The following is an 18,292-nucleotide window of genomic DNA, read 5'->3' as shown; positions in this document are numbered from 1 at the left end:
AGAGCATCTCAAGTTTTAAGTTAAGCTGAATATCAAAGCAGCACAAATATACCTGGATGATATAAATAAAAATATTAGATAAGTGTTAATATATCAGATAAATATTAATATATTCAATAAAGACAATATAAGTCATTAATATTGGTTAGGATTGCTGGAAATAAATGTTAAAAGTAAAAAGGAATGTTAACTCAAATATGTTATACATCGGACTATGTAAGAAAATATTTTCATTTACTTAAACTAACAAAATGTGATAGATTTTAAACCAAAATCTGCTGCTTGGTATTTTGTTTAAAACAACTACATGGACAGGCCTAAGGAAAGGCAACTGAGTCCTGGGTGTACAAAGGTTAGGCAGGGAGGCTTGAAATTGAAAACTATCCATCAAACTCTATACACAAGCTGCATATTAATATGAAACAACAAAAACAATTCACACAAATGGTTTATATTTATTTAATTTTATTCAATCTCAGAGTAAACCTAACCTTGTTGCCAGTTTCAGACATGGTATGGCTATTGAATGGTTAATACATTTACAAGTTAACTTCAATTGTAAGAAAAATATTTTAGAACCTAAAAAAAGAAATCTGTGGTCAGATTGAATATTCCAGAGAAATGTATATAAGTTGCAGCTTTTTAAAAGAAAGAGACAGAGAAAATTTGGACAAATGATAATTACTAATGAAGACTGAGTTTTTCTCCTTGAGACAAAACTTAGTTTTAATAATAGGTGTAGTATAATTAATAGCTGAATTTAATCCGAGTTCTTATTTGACGAACTTTATGAGAATGATTAGCAAAAATCATCATTAATGGAATTAGAACTGAAGCATCAACTATAAACTGACAGGCATCTATTCAACACTTCCCTAAATCACAACAGACTTTTTGAACCAACCAGAACAAAGAACACATTGGAGATGGTTGTCCTAGATACATTATGACTGAAAAAAAAAGAAAAAAAGAACACACTAGACATAACAGGAATACCTCTGATCACAAATCTACTATATTAGACTTGGCCTGGGGTTAAACAACAACAAAATTTGACTTGAAACATGTCATAAAAGTCTGTTTCATATAATAAAAACTTGCAAGATTCACAACAACCTGAGTGACATGTTGTGAAGTGATCTGCCATCTTCAGTTCATGAAGAACATGCAACGTTCCTTCATTACAACATGTTTTGTGCGTGTATGTGTGTGTGTGCACGTGCAATTGCCAAAATTGCATCTTCAAAAAGTTCTCTCAGCCTCTTAACAATTTCAGCTGCACAGTTACAATTAAAAATACTGAATTATTAAGAACAGATTAATAAATGTTTTTAAACTAATTTACCACTGCCTTAGTTACTGATAATGTTTTTATTAATTCATCTCACATTTCATAGCAAAAATTCCACATACAGACTAAGGCCATTCTTCTTCTTTTTATTTTGAATAGCTTAATCAGGAGAAGAGGTGGTGCCCATAACCCTTTTCAGGGCTTTCTGGGACTGATGGGTTAACATAGGAAATTATCTTTAGCTGGAGTCTTGATCCAAAGGCTTACAACAGAGTCGCCACCACGAAAGTCAGCGAAGGATCAGGTGATGGTGTTAAATTGGATTATGAATCAGATCTATTGCCCAAGAATGGAAGTAGCCCTTCCTAAAGGCTTCATCACAGTTTCCACTTACCAAATTTTATTCACAAGTCTTTGGTCAATTTGAGGATATGGTAGAAAACACTTGCCGAAAATGCTCCCCAGTGAAACCAAATTCAAAAATGTGTCATAACAAAGCAAACTTAACCAAATTCTCATCTTGGCATCAGTTTTACTCAATTTGAAACATTCTGAAATGCTGGATAACTTTTTTTTTTCCTTTTTGTTAGGTACACCTCCTGTACAAATTGTTGAAATGCAAGTAGAGTCTTCACAGTAACACAAATGCACACTGAAGCTTGCTCTATCTGCTCTGTGGCACCAATAAACAGTCTCCGTTCTTTCAGTCAGCAACAACTCGGTTACAACTTCTCAGCAATAAGAGCAGCAACCGCTGCCCCTGTCCCTGTCCCTGTCTCCACCATCTCTAGGTATCTTGATCTGCTCTCCATGCAATATCCATTCAAATATATTAATTCAGCTATTACTTTTAAAATTACATCAAAACCAAATTGATAATGCTTGTCACGACAGAAAACTGGAAGCAAAACTAATTTATATTTAAATACAAGGATTTTTCTTAAGAAAAGAATGAGATGATGATCAAATTAGCCATAATTTATTACTAAAACCTATTTTATCAATCCATTCTGATAGCTTCAAACTTGAAGAAAGGATCTCCTGGTGAAATTTGAACTCACAAACGATAATGAAATTATTGATCAATGCTGTAACACTCTTGACCATTTTGTTACCACATTGCTAATGAAATGCACCGACTTCATTTCAATTACCATTCCAACTAAATGATAAAATAAAGTAAAGAATGCCTTAGAAATGAGAACCCAGGTTTGAAATTTGCCCAAGACACCTGATGAAGGCTGGAGGGTACACCAGCTGAAGCGTTGTGTTAACAACAAAAAAGATGAGGACAAATATCCATCAAATGTAAATAACGTACATAATTCCTAATCTCTTAAATTAAGAACTGAAGAATATTTATACAGCACAAACACTTTCAATAAGTTGTTACAACAAATGACATTTTCACTTTCCAACGTGGAACATCAACAGCTAGAATAAAAAGGTTGTGTCTGTTAATAACGTCACAACTGAAATGTAGAACAAAGCATGAATTATTCAGTGATAATGCTTTTAAAAAACAAAAGTGAAAACTTTCTGGAAAAGAGAAAACAGTAGAAGAGTAAGCAGTAAAAATAAGTAGAGTGAGAGAGACGAAATCCGTTAAGGAATATGAGACTAATAAAGGTTTCATAATTATTTACAAATAGAAAAGAAAATGAACTTTGGATTAAATCAAAGAAGAGATTATGGATTTAATTAAAAATAAATAAAGGAAATAGAGCACAGCGACAAGATCAATTTGTTGTTTATTTTGTTGGTGTGTGGGTACACTGATTAGTTTCAGAGTCATTTTTCAGTGAACTAAGCCTGTGATTTCAAACGGTTTCATATACACCACTAAGGTCCCTTAAAGAAAAAAAAAAAAAAAAACCTGTCACATTTTTTGAGATGGCCACATATCTATAAGCAATGAAAAGAAAGCGAGTAGTAATTGTAGCTCTTTGAGACTGGGGAATTGGTGATATCTAATGAGGTTAATAAGGTTTTCTATTCAGATTGAGATCTTACTATTAGTCATCTGTGTATCATATGTTGTTGAAAGGCCTGATGCCATAGTTTTTGTCTGAGAGAAAATGTCTTCATAGATATATGTTAAAAATACAATACATATCAGAAAACTGACACATGTTTATGAAAAGATTTTCTCTAAGACAAAAACCACAAAATCATGCCTTAATGTATATACATTAAGTATGATACACATATGGGTATTTTAATTTAACCCTTTCGTTACTATATTTCTGACCAAATTACACCCCTTATGTGTTTCAATTAATTTCTAACGTAATCATAAATTTAGTCTGGTTTCATTAAACAACTATAACTTTTTTATTTATCGATATATTAATCTGATTTTTGGAAGATAATTTAATGAAATATTCTCAACCAATTCTATACTATAATTTTTGTCACAAAGTGACTCTAATTGCAGGTAGATACAGGTAAATTCAACAAAATATAAAATTATTAAAATTTTGTTCAAACATCGCTATAGAAAATGGGTTATTAGTTAATATTCAATTGGGTATACAACAAAATTTTACTATAGAATTTGTTATTCTGGGTAACTTTCTGATACCCATAATAATATTTACGGCAAAATAGTCTTAATTTCATTTAAGGTTGTGGGAAATAACAAACTATCCTTTCTTTCGCTTTGTTTACGTTTAGCGTAACGGTTCGTTTTCGTCGTAATGATTTCAAATGGGCTCATTCGAAAAAGTAAATAGAAATAGTCTAAGGCTTTACCCTTCTGGGAAAGTCTGTGGCTTGGTCCAGTTTCTTCAGAAAAATCACCGAAAGAAACAGTTTTTCAATTTTCACTCCATTCAGGTGCCAATTCGTTTTCAGATTCACTGTTTTCACTTTCGGAAAATGAAACATTAGATTCATTATCAAATACCATGTGCTTTTTTTTTTCAGTCATAGAGTTAGATTTATCAAGGTCTTCAGTAGAAAATCCTTCGAATTCTGACTCGCTGCTTGATATAATGAAATTCGTATCCATTTTTTGTCAGAATTACAAATTTTGAAAACACAATAGGAACAAATTTCGGAAAAAAATCTCCCAAAATTCACGGAATTAAAATTACACTTCGATCATTGTACAAAACTGTAGTTGAACTGTTTACGAAGTATAATACGTGTTTTCACGAATGTACTGAAGAGATTTGCTCTGATATTCTCATTTAAATATGAATAGGTAAATTCGGGCGGGTTTGGGCGGTTTGGTCTCATAAACCAAAATATTTTTCGGGCGGCTTTGGGCGGTTTGGTAACGAAAGGGTTAATGGCACAAGGCCAGCAACTTCGAAGGGACGGGTAAGTAAATTACATCGAACCCCAGCGCTCGAGGATGAAAAGCAAAGCTGACCTCAGTAGAATTTGAACTCAGAAGGTGAAGACAAGTGAAATGCTGTTAAGCATTTTTGCCCAATGTGCTAACGATTCTGCCAGCTCCCCCCCTTCACTGAGTTTAATATTAGTGATTGAGGGGGGGGGAGGTGACTGAAAAGAAAATTATAGAAAGGGAGAGATTTCCAAGAAAATACAGCCATAATAAGGAAGGGTTGAACAGAAATATGGTTTGTAGAGGAAGTAAATCTCAGTGAGGATGGCAAGGATGAGCAGTAATGGGTTACAGCGGATCCTGTACATTCAGGATATTTTTAAGAAACAGAGATCATTGTCATAATAGGAGAAGAGTCTAAAAACAACAACAAAAAGACAACTAACTTTGATATTGAACACAGTGCTGCAGTACAAAGTTATAACTGAAGATGGTTCCATGATTCAGTAGACATTGCCAAATTAGAATATATTCTTTTATTCTGAGTCAATAAGCACATCTAACTAAGACATGATAATCAGAGAGAATAAAAGACATTTATAATGAATATCTAACTAAATGGCAGAAAATTCCCAGCCAGTTTCATCCAGAATATCTTTTTGATCTAACTGGAAGAATCTGGTTGGAACAAAATTAACGAATCTTCCAATTTACAAGGCGGGTAGGGGGTGTGGATGCCCCCCCCCCAATTCATTTGCAATAAGTTTCTACTCTAGATATCCATTCATTGATTAGAAATACCTCAATGAGGTTTTGTTCCTGACAAAATACCACACACACACACACACACACAAGCTAGTGTTCATGTGAAGAATTCTCATGTTGGTTTCTTTCTCAATAAAACAGGACCAAAGCCTGGATGTATGATGTTTGCTTTGCAGCCACATGGTTCCAGAGTTCTGTCTTACTGCATGTCATCTTGGGGCAAGCATCTTCTACAATAACCCTGAGCTGAGCAAAGCCTTGTGAGTGGATTTACTAGATACACACACACACACACATATATATACAAATATATATATATGGCAAATAAGAAAATGGAGAGGATACAAAATGACATACATCATCCAGTAGACATTCCAGTGTGTATTTGTTCCAAAACCTGCAATAACCAGCATTTGGGTATAATTGGGTACACTACCAGCAGTATATTGGATAGGCACTATCCCTTATCCCTTAGTTGGTTGGTTTCCCAACCTCTAACTCTCACAATATATATATATATATATATATATATATATATATATATATATATATATAACAGAGAATGCTTTTTATGTGCCACTGGTATGGGTGTGTTTCTGCATTACCAGCACAGGTTTTTTTTTTATGTGGCACCAGCACCTTTCAGGTGCTGGTGCTACATAAAAAGCACCTGCGCTGTGCTGCATAAACGCACCTATACTGCCACTGTGTAAATGTACCCGTGTCACTGCTGCATAAAAGCATCCAGCACACTCTGTTAAGTGGTTGGCATTAGGAAGGGCATCCAGTTATAGAAACCATGCCACAACAGACAATTGAAGTCTGGATAGCTGTCTGTTAGACAGTGCCGCGTCAAACTGTCCAGCCCATGACAGCATGGAAAGCAGACGTTAAACAATGATGATGATGATGAAGAATCATTTAGCATCTGTTTCCCATGCTGCCATGGGTTGAACTGTTTGAGAGGAGCTGGCAAGGCTGGAGAGCTGCCCAGGCACCATTTCTCTGTTTTGGCATTGGTTATATTAATTGATGACAGTTCCTGAAACAAACCAGCTTTGAAGTCAAAACAGTTCTTATTCTATAGCTAAAATACACAGATTCCTGTGAGTACATGTTGTACAGATAATGGATGAAGAGGATAAAGAGATGGGGTTATTGTGACATTGCAGCCTCTTTCATGGAAATTAGTGATGCAAGAGGCATGTTTTAATTGGGAAACAGTTGAAATACAGGCTTGGCTCACTGATAACCTACAATCACATCATAAGACCAACTCATCTGGACACAAACACACATTCATTTCTATTTACGCATGTCTGATAAACTCGTCAAAATTACGCACACACACACACATACTAAAAACAAAAACATAAAAAAGGGAGAGTAAATGATGCATTCTTAATCTATTGGACACACACACACTACTATTTGAACAACTTGCCTAATTTGATCACACAAAAAAATTTATTGCACATTATTAATTTCTAAGTCCTATTAAAAGTAATAAATGGTTTCTATCATCATAATTTTCCAAACAAAAAATCAATAAACTCCAGTTTGTTTATACAGGATTTAGTCAACTGTGGTATGGAAATACACACTGTTACATATATATGTTTCATTACATATTCATTTATTTCTATATTTATTACATTCAATATATTTAAAACTCTTAAAATTTGAGGAATATTTCGATATTTTTTTAATCTTATGAACAAATTACAAATAAATCCTGTTAATTAGTTGTTGATGTGGTATAAAGTTTTAGTGATGAACATTAGTAATTTTCAATACACATCTCATAAAAATACAGTGTTGGCCCTAAATAGAAGCTGTGCCATAATGAAGCTGTAATGTTTAACTGGTGTAAAAGGTAAACATGAGAATAAATCTGAAAACAGAACTGGAATTTAATGGAAGAGCTAAAGACAAAAATAGATTTACTTATAAGCTGCAAGTACAATTCACAGGAGACCCATAAAATGGCAGCAATTTATTTTGTAAACAATGAGTATGTACAAGTAGGGCACACAGAAATTACATTATATATATACATACACAAATAATTCTTTAACAAAAAGAATGTTGACCTGCTTAGTCTTCATTAGAGAGTCTGAAATGTTAATATATATGTGTGTGTGTATAATCAAAATAAGCAACAGGATATCAAGTAGTGATGCAGTACGACCGTTTCAAGCGGCTCCATTTAATTGATCAATGCAATCATTACATCGATTTAAATGCAGTGCCATCATCAACTGCAGGAATACCTGACTGATTTGGCACTTCAACTTAAGGACCTAATTCAACAGAACTTCAATTAGATATATATATATATATATATATACACACACACACATACAAATGTATGTATGTATAGCTATATTGTATGTCTGTGTAGCCATAACACAATGATAATCTGAAAAGAAGTTATTTCATAGTCACACAGTATTATTATAGTTTGCTACACTCAGTTTGTATTTGAACTACTTGTCATTTCTTTTTTTTTTCTTTTCATTTCTTGTCTCAGAACTTCATAAATGTTTCAACTTCACAGGTTCTACCAACGAAAACTGGAGCTGACCACAATACAACAGTATTATTTTAATTATTATGATAATAAAGGTGATTAAGCTGGCAGATTCATAAGAAATAAGTCTTACATTCTTCGTTCCAGCAGAAGGTGACCAACTGGCAGAACCATTCGCGCCCCAGGAAAAAGTGGTCAGTGCCAGTTCATCCGTCTTTGCATTCTGAGTTCAAATTCTGCTGAGGTTGATCTTGCCTTTCATCCTTTTAGGGGTTGACAAAAGAAGTACCAGAGAAACACTGGGGTCAATGCAATCAACTAGTCCCCACCCCTAAAACTTCAGACCTTGTACCAATACAGGAAAGAATTATTTCTTCCAGCAAATTGGTCGAATCGTTAGTGTGGCAGATACTTAACAACCTTTCTTCCAATTCTTTAGGTTCTGAATTCAGATTCCATCAGGACCAACATTTACCTTATCAATTAGATAAATATTTGGGGGGGGGGATCAATGATTCCAACTAATCCACACCATTCAAAATTTCTGGCCTTGTGCCACAATTTGAAACCAAGTAAAAAGCACCCAGTACACTCTGTGGAGTGGTTAACATTAGGAAGGACATCCAGCTGTAGAAACTATGCTACAAAAGACAATGAAACCTGGTGTGGCCCCTGGTTTTATCAGCTCCGGTCAAACTGTTCCACCCATGCCAGCATAGAAAATGGACGTAGGATGATGATGATTATGATTTCTTCCAGTTTTTGACATCAGCTCACATCCCACTGATGTCCACTTTCCCTTCCAGCCTTTTGGGGTTGGTGAAATACCAGCCAAATACTTGGGGTAGGGTGGGTCAATGGAATCAAATAATGCCCCTTCCCTCAAAACTGCTGTTCTTATGCTGAATTAAAATGTTAGTCTAATTTTGGTAACAAGGTGAGGAACAACTTAATCCAAATTCAAAGTGAGTGCATCAAAGCTTTATTTTTTGGTGAGCAGCAGAAACGAAAAGCAAAAAAGGAGAATAAACTGTCTTGCCTCTCAACCAACCCCAAAATCTGAAACAGGAGAACAAAATATCAAAGCCAATGGTCGACAACCTTTCATCCAGTCAGCCTGTAGGGGACTTCAAGTACATAGAGAAAAAAACATTTTCCCCCAGAATGGCAATTAAAAAAATATATAAAATAAGGCATGTTAGAAAGCAAAATATTTTTGAAAAGTGGCAATACTAACAATGAGAGGATGCTTTTAAATACTTGAAAATTTTTTTTTTAAAGTGTTTTGTCTGGCAGCAGAAGAAAATTACAAATGCTAAAAAATAAAATACATACAAAGAAAAAGAGAATATGTAAAAAGTTTATTTTAAACTTGATTAACCACAATATAGAGTTGAAAAAATAAAATTATCCATTAATATTTATATCTCTTGGTCCTCTCTAAATCAAGGGAAACATTAATTTCATAACTAGGCACTTTTATTTATTTATTTCTGTGTGTGTGTGTGTGTGTGTGTTTACAAGTAACAGTTTGCCAGTGACTTCAAAGTTTCACCTCACTTGTAGTTCTAGTCTCCAGACAACTAGTAAGCCAAAACTGCAGTCATTATCAACCTTTTTTTCTTCCAAAATTTGTTACTCTACTAAAAGGTATCAAGTGATCCTTCAGTTAACATTAAATTGTTTTAATACATAACTTCATATAAAAATAAACATTAAAATATTTAAAGATACAGATAAGGAAATAATTTTATTAGCAAACGCAAGATAATGCTAATAATATAGGATGAACAGGATAAACTATCCATATTTTGCAGAAAAATCTGTTGGCGACCAGCCATGAAACTCGGATGACTTTCAGCATAAGTTGAATTAAAATATTTATTTTTGCGTATTTGAGTATAAATACATATATGCATATGAGAATGTGTATGCAAGTACAGTTGTGTATATGTATGTACAAATACAATATGTGCATGATGAAAGAGAAGAAGAGAATGAAATGAAGATGTTATTATTTCAGTAATTGCTGTTACAACAAACAGTATAAGCTGTATACATGTGATTTCAGGTAAAAAAAAAAAAAAGAATTAGACAATTGAAAGTTTTGGGTCATGCTTATAGAAAAGTAGATGAAATACTGCAAACAGGGGTTAGCTGAAATCCCTAACGGGTTCAGATTGCCAGACTAGTTCCACACAAAATCATGCTATTGTAAAATTGGAAATGCAAGCCCAAAAAAAGTCAGAAGGTGCCTAAAATGCCTTTATTTTTTATCTCTTTCTCTCTTTTTTTTTTGTTTGTTTTTATTCTGGTTTTAACAACAAATAAAAGGATGCTTACCTGTTTTACGTAATGGAAAATCATCTTCATATTTCCCGAGTAGAGGTGATGGACCATAGGGTGGTGACAAACCACTTTGTGGAGGAGAATTCTGTTCGACTGACCCTGGGTGACCCACCCTAAATATTAAAGAGAAACATGCATTAAAGAAAATAAAACTGATTGTTACTCAACAATGATTTTAAGCTTTTATTCTTTTTTACAGGCACAAAAACTCAGAGTGGATGACATCTTATAAGCTGAAGCAGACTCCAAAGTGACTTGTATTGGTCTGCATCAACAGGACATTGCAGTCAGTAAAATCAAAGAGTATAGTCAACTTTTTCCTGAAGGATTCCATCTGAAATATTGGACTTTCCATTCCTGGTGGAAAGTTCATTGGACTCCTTATCAATTTTATGAAAAAACAACTATTTTAAGTTTTTAAAAAAATTTTTTTATTTTATCTCACTTATCTTATTAACCCTATATTTCTGACCAAAATACACCCCTTATGTGTTTCAATTAATTTCTAACGTAATCATAAATTTAGTCTGGTTTCATTAAACAACGATAACTTTTTTATTTATCAATATATTAACGTGAATTTTGGAAGATAATTTAATGAAATGTTCTCAACCAATTCTATACTATAATTTTTGTCACAAAGTGACTCTAATTGCAGGTAGATACAGGTAAATTCAACAAAATATAAAATTATTAAAATTTTGTTCAAACATCGCTATAGAAAATGGGTTATTAGCTAATATTCAATTGGGTATACAACAAAATTTTACGATTGAATTTGTTATTCTGGGTAACTTTCTGATACCCATAATAATATTTATGGCAAAATAGTCTTAATTTCATTTAAGGTTGTGGGAAACCACTAACTATCCTTTCTTTTGCTTTGTTTACATTTAGCGTAACGGTTCGTTTCCGCCGTAATGATTTCAAATAGGCTCATTCGAAAAAGTAAAAAGAAATAGTCTAAGGCTTTACTCTCCTGGGAAAGTCTGTGGCTTGGTCCAGTTTCTTCAGAAAAATCACCGAAAGAAACAGTTTTTCAATTTTCACTCCATTCAGGTGCCAATTCATTTTCTTTATCGCTGTCGGAGCTCTCGGATTCACTGTTTTCACTTTCGGAAAATGAAACATCAGATTCATTATCAAATACCACGTGCTTTTTTTTTTTTCAGTCATAGAGTTAGATTTATCAAGGTCTTCAGTAGAAAATCCTTCGAATTCTGACTCGCTGCTTGATATAATGAAATTCGTATCCATTTTTTGTCAGAATTACAAATTTTGAAAACACAATAGGAACAAATTTCGGAAAAAAATCTCCCAAAATTCACGGAATTAAAATTACACTTCGATCATTGTACAAAACTGTAGATGAACTGTTTACGAAGTATAATCACGTGTTTTCACGAATGTACTAAAGAGATTTGCTCTGATATTCTCATTTAAATATGAATAGGTAAATATGGGCGGGTTTGGGCGGTTTGGTCTCATAAACCAAAATTTTTTTCGGGCGGCTTTGGGCGGTTTCGTAATGAAAGGGTTAACTGGATGAGAACTAAAATTTGATCATCAGTTGAAATGGTAGAGAATCCTATGTAATTCGTTGGTTGAATTTGTAGGGAGTTTTATTCAAGGAAATTGAGTCAACTAAACCGAAATACCTCACTTAACCCTCTTATTACCATATTTCTGCTGGTAATCACTGGAGAATGTAGGAAAATAACTGCCATTATTAAGCAACTGGGACATACATTAACTCAAAATTTAGGTTACTTTAAAAGAAGAAAGTTTGTGTCATAAAAATAGGGATGCTCTCAGAAGGATGGTATGAAAAAGATATAGCATACAGAAGCTGTCTTCTGCAGAGGACAAAGCTGGGTGTCTGATATGATGTGCATTCAAACACCAACGCCTAATCCCTTAGCAGTTTCAATACTTAAAATTATCCTTTAACTCATGTAAACAATGAAATGTGGAATATTATTATAAATGTTTGCCTGATCAGATTGGAGCCTGGTGCAGCCAACTGGCTCACCAGTCCTTAGTCAAACCGTGCAACCCATGCCAGCATGGAAAGCGAACGTTAAACGACGACGAGGATGATGATGTTTCAGCCTTAGTTGAAAATACAGTCAGAGCCAAATGCTTACATCAGCATTGGTTTAGGCTGTTCTCCCTCTGGTGACATTGGTTGTCACATTCCATTGTCTTCTGTATAACAATGACAAAGAAAACTGGTCAACCTTATTGTTGTCCAAGTTTCACCATGTGGACTGGATGTGTTCTATGATGAGAGGTTGTCTAATGTAAGAACTAAAAGTTTCTCTCCCTCTTGTACCAGTTCTTCTTCATAGTTACACTCCTTCTCACATGAGTAGCCTATGATGTTGCTTGCAAAGTTCACATATCAACCATTACAGATTATAAAAGATGCATTTTATATTACCGCCAGCAATCAAAGATTGTTTCATGTGAGGAAAAACTAAAGACTTTCTACCATATAAATTCTTACTGAAAGTCACAACCTCTTAAATGATGCAACTTGCAGAATTCACATCTCACTCACATCCATCTTAGCAAACAAGTTTTCTTTTTCTCTTAATTTATTCTGCATTTTCCTGTTCAAATTATTTTATTCAAAAGATTTTTCAGCCTTCCATCAACTCTAAAAGAATGTTAGTACCAGCTATTATCATTCACGAACCAGCTCACATTATTGATTCATTCAAATCTCAACATTCACACATATCTAATTCTTCCTCTGCTCCTGTTTGCTCTTCTGCAAACGACCCAAAGGTTCAGTGGTACAGTCTTTCAAAGGTTCAGTGACACAGGTGTTCATGTGGATTGTTGAGTATCAAATTAGTAAGAGAAAAAAACCAAAAAAAAACCCAGAAAGTATCTAAACATATTCTAAACTGTAGTCTTTGGAAATAATGGAAAGAGAAATATTTCTAAATTCTTCTTATTATTATTATTCTAGGATAGCAAATTGGCTGAATAATTAGAATATTAGATAAAATGCTTTGCAGTATATGTTCCAGCTCTTTACATTCCCAGTTCTTATTCCACCAAGGCCAACTCTATCTTTCATCCTTTTGAGGCTGATAAAATAAAGTAGCAATCAGTGGCACTGACATAACCCCTCCCCACAGAATTACTGGCCTTCTATCTAAATTAGAAAGTGGATAGAGAAGGATTGAGTACTGCACTAGAGTTCAATGGGCAAAGCTCATGGTTGGATAGGTTTTGTGTTCAACATAGTAAAAGATCAATAACAGTGCTTCTAGCAAAGTTTTCAGAAGCAGGAGGTTATTATTAGGATCTATGCAGAAGATGTAGTGGTGGTCACTGAAGGCTTAAAAAAGATTCAAGCAAGTGTTTATTTGTGATTAGTTACACTAACTTTGAGATAACATTGCTATTTAGCCCCAGGTCAGCCCTGACAAAGAAGACCTACGATCAAAGCCATCCCAAACTTGCACTTCCTGTTTTTTGTGCTCTTCCTGTTTTATGAGGGTGTGATTTAAGTGAGTTTGGTTGAGCAACTTGGTGTGGAAGCTACAGTGATAGGCTGATAGGTGGTTACGGTCAGACAGATTACCGTTCTTCAAGACATACTTTGCTGTATTTTCATAGAGATACAATCTAGAAATAAGAAGTTGCAAGTGAGGATGGAGTCCAATTAAAGAGTGGTTGCTTCATTAGACTGAAGTAACCACAGAAAAGTCTGTAAACTTGTCAACTATATGCACAATTATGAATGAGTGTGTTTGCAGGTAAACAGAAAGCAGGGTAGGCAGTATATATTGTGGCTTTATCAGTAGATGTGATGTTTATAGGGTCATTTTCATTAAAGAATGGCAGGTAAATAGTTTCTAAAAAGTTAGCAGAGACCACTTTTGTAAGAACCAATGAAGCTCAGCTGTAATTTCAGAGGTAACACAGTCTGTGCAATGAATATATTCTTCACTTTCTTGGAAGCACAGCAATGTTGAGTGGAGAGTCAGTTTGTAGGCACAATAAATGGCTACAAATTGATTTGTAACAAATAAGAATTAATAAGATATGAAGAAAGCGACTAGTTTAGTATCTACCATAAACCTCTTGAAAATTCAAGATTCATTTTTTTCAAACAAAGCAGATATAAAAATAAAATAAATCTAAAATGATTCATAACAAACATCTTGGTTGTAATAGCACTGTGTCTTAACCGATGTTCTAGCAAAACACTCTACATCCAAACTTGTGTTTACATGAGTAACAGGCATTTCTGTTGGGGAAACTTTATCCATAGATACTTGATCTTCCTACTGCTAACAATACGGTTATGAAACAGGAGTGACATTTGCCAGTAAGTCCAGCAAACCAACTTATGGGAGTTTCTCTAGGGAAATAACAGAGTTACAGAAACGTTTTACTCATGACTAAGTGGTCCCTAATTCAGCATGTTAACCACTCAAATATTTGCAATATCTAATCTACATGTGGAAAAAACTTACCAATGCCGGAACTGTGGTGGAGAGTTTGTCATGTTGCTTGCTGCTGCTTCTCTCTGTTTCTTTGTCAGGACAAATTCTTGTAACTTTTGTTTCACCTCAGTAGAAGCTATAGCACCTAGAAGTGAAAGAAGGTTTAAAATATAAAAATGAAGAGGGGGGGGGATGACTAGTTTCAGCTTTTGTAAATTAAAAAATTGATTCTTTCTCTCTTTAAACCTTTCTATCTTCACAAAGATTCTCTCAGCAGTACCATTACAGTTGGATAATTATAGATAACCATTCTGATTGACTCTCAATGCCAATGATTTTAATCTGTGCAAAAACTGCTACATAAAGATATTGTAAATGTTGTTAGAAAGTGAACCTTTTCAAAATCACAGCTGCTGATCAATGCTCATAATGAAAAAACAGTTGCTAAAGTAAATATTGAAAATAAAATAAAAGAGATTTTGACATGTTATTTTAACCCATTAAGACCCACTGTCCTATAAACAGGACACTAAATGAGAACATTAAATAAGCTATATCACATTGTCTCAGTGTCCTATTTATAGGACATCGAGTATTTCCATTTCTACTTGAAATAAAGGAATTTTTAATAATTATTTCTTTCATTTTAACCTATTTTCAATAATCTGTAAAAATTTAAAAGCAATATTCAAAAATTTAAATACTCTGGAACTTAATGGGTTAAAGTATTTTTGATTTATAAACATATTTTTAGTGTAGCTAACTTAACAGACAAACTGTAACTAATCAATAAAAATATTTTAAAGAATCCTCATTGAAATGTCTTCCATAATAGAAGACATTAACTACAGAGTGTTATGCTCAAAGTCAATGAATGAGGTTTATTAAATAAACAGGGTTTTATAACCAAACCATCCATGTATATAATAAACACTGTTTGTTACAAACTATTGAACTGAAAAAAACTAATCACTTGCCCAAGGTACCATGCATTGGGACCAAACCCCAGGGTTGGGAAGCAAACTACTCAAGCATGCCTGTGCCTAGCAATAAGAGATTAAAACAAAAAGTATGTATTAATTATAGATCAAAAATCCAGTTTAATTCCAATCAACTGCTACATGTCCAAATCCTTTTCTCAGAACATTCCAGATGCATGAGAAATGGTGCTTGGCATTGTCTACCATATAACCATCTTGTGGTGTGTGTGTGTGGGCTGGTTGCATAAAAAACTTTATGGATGCTTGTCACCCAGGCAACTAAGAAAACACAACTTTACAGGACCAAATTGTTGACCTCAGATCCTCCATTGTTAATCAAAATTTTAAATAAATTGCTTAACACTTTCATTACCATATTTATTACACAGCCTTCCTCCTCTCCCCTCCTCCTCCTCCATCTTCATTGTCATCATCATCGTCATTATTATTATCATCATTATTATTATTTTTATTTTATGTCCAATTCTTTTTGTTTGCATGGGTCAGGTAGAATTTATTGAGGTAGGTATTCTTCAGCCGATGCCCTTCCTGTTGTCAGGCAACACAGCATTTTTCCATGGTTGACATGTTTCTTATGGAAGACTGGCAACAAGCAACACCACTTGTATGATGGTGATGCTCATTTACAATCAACTCATAATCTAAAGACAAGGGTACAAACAAACATGCATACACATGTACACACACATGCGCGATGGGCTTCATTCAGTTTCTGTCTGCCAAATCCAGTCACAAGGTTTTGGTCAATCTGGGACTTTCGTAAAAGACAGTGGCGCAAGCTACCCTGAAGTGGGACTGAACCTGAAACCACATGGTTGGAAAGCAAGCTCTATATCCGCACCTTAGTTTCAATTAATTTTGTTTATTAAAATTACCTATAATTGATGCATTTTGTCATAATTAAAGCAGAAGTTTCAAATATAAATTAATATGAAATCTTGAAGTAATTCAGACCCCCTCCCTTTAAAAAGGGAACTTGCATCATAGATCTTGAAGTGTTTACAGGTGAGTTGGTATAAAAAGGGTTAAGGTTTGAAAGCCTGCATGAATATACATTATTTACATTTGACGGATATTTGTCCTCATCCTGTTTGTTGTTGACAACGTTTCGGCTGATACACCCTCCAACCTACATTAGGTGACTTGGGGAAATTTCGAATCTGGGGTCTCGTTCCTAAGATATTTTTCAATATTATTATTATTATTATTATTATTATTATTATTATTCAGGTCACTGCCTGGAATTGAATTTGGAATCTTGGGGTTAGGAGCCCGCGCTCTTAACCTCTATGCTATATGCCCGAGTTCGATTCCAGGCAGTGACCTGAAAAATAATAATAATATACTAGCCTTTATGGAAAGGACCTCAAAAAAAGAGAAAGAAAGAATTAAAAGCAGAAGAACTTACTTTCTTCATCTTTATTCTTATTCTTTATTTTTTCTAAACGCTCCTTCTCCAGCATCTCCTTTTCTATCCGTTGCTGCTGTTCTTTCTTCTTCTGCTGCTCCATATATACCTACACAACAACAATAGCAACAACATTAATCATACACTCTTCAATCATTTCACAAAGTTTGGTACAACTTTTTTTTTTTTTTTTGCAGAATCAAAACAGATTGTGGATTGAAATCACATCGACAATTTATAAATTTCTATATTTCCAAATTATCAAACAAAACTATTTACAAAATAACATCATTGTCGCCATCATCGTCATCGTTCTAAAATCTTCTAGATTATTTTCTATGAAGTTCGTTCTTTCATTTACTTGCTCTACACTCAATTTTCTATGCATGCATAGAAGCATTCTTTTACAGTCAAATACTTTTTCTGTCACAAACCGTTATCTGTTTTCGAAGAAAAATATTTTCATTTTAACTCCACAAGTCTTCAAACACAGAGTCAGTGGATATTTTGTCAATAAAGTTCTCACAACCACAGATTGCAAGTGTCTTCTGCTACAGTTCCAGGCAGAAAGTCAAAACCTTGTTAATGAAATTGGTAGACAGAAACTGAAAAGCGCCAGAGCATGTGTGTCTCTTTACATTTGTGCTCTACAAATGTGAGCCTTGAATGACATTGTCACTTCTGTCACCAAATTATCCACTCACTTCATGCCTTCAAAGCCTACTTTGCAAACAGGTTATGACTGGTGACAGAAAAGGCTTCTGGCTATAAAACAATCTCTCAATAATATATTTGTTTAACCCAGGCTAGAAAGCAAAAGTGGATGCGAAGTGAGCAAATGAATGAGAAAATACACACACATATGGGTGTGTATTTGAGACGGGGGACATGGTTTTAAGTGAGATATTGAGAGGCTGAAATAAGTGAGATATTGAGAGGCTGAAATAAGATAGAGGGAGATGCACAAGTGCCTTACTATAGAGGGGACACATGGCTACTACACATTATGTAAGAGTGGGTGAGAGCAGCTGCAAGGATGGTAAAGATGGTAGTGATTAGGTGTTAGGTTGTACTCTTGAGGTGAATATAAGGGAAAATATAGACTGGATGAGATGAGGAGGAAAGAACAGATAATTTCGTAGAAGAGTGTAAGAAGAGAGTGACAAATACTTAGAGATTGG

The 18,292-nt window shown here is 34.2% G+C and overlaps 1 protein-coding gene across 5 annotated transcripts in view; it reads right to left on the bottom strand.

Annotated features, from left to right (window-relative positions):
* LOC115215943 (histone deacetylase 4) overlaps positions 1 to 18,292 on the bottom strand; it is a 335,866-nt gene that overhangs the window by 80,740 nt on the left and 236,834 nt on the right. For all 5 annotated transcript variants that reach the window (XM_029785321.2, XM_029785323.2, XM_029785322.2 and 2 more), the window contains exons 5-7: positions 17,112 to 17,220; positions 14,733 to 14,847; positions 10,228 to 10,346 (exon numbers count right to left, since the gene is read on the bottom strand). In XM_029785321.2, the coding sequence (XP_029641181.1) occupies positions 10,228 to 10,346; positions 14,733 to 14,847; positions 17,112 to 17,220 (343 nt within the window). The remainder of the gene's footprint in view (positions 1 to 10,227; positions 10,347 to 14,732; positions 14,848 to 17,111; positions 17,221 to 18,292) is intronic.

The sequence above is a fragment of the Octopus sinensis genome, linkage group LG9 (genome assembly GCF_006345805.1).
Source record: "Octopus sinensis linkage group LG9, ASM634580v1, whole genome shotgun sequence".
NCBI classification, from domain to species: Eukaryota; Metazoa; Mollusca; class Cephalopoda; order Octopoda; family Octopodidae; genus Octopus; species Octopus sinensis.
This window is presented reverse-complemented; position numbering and strand designations above follow the sequence as displayed.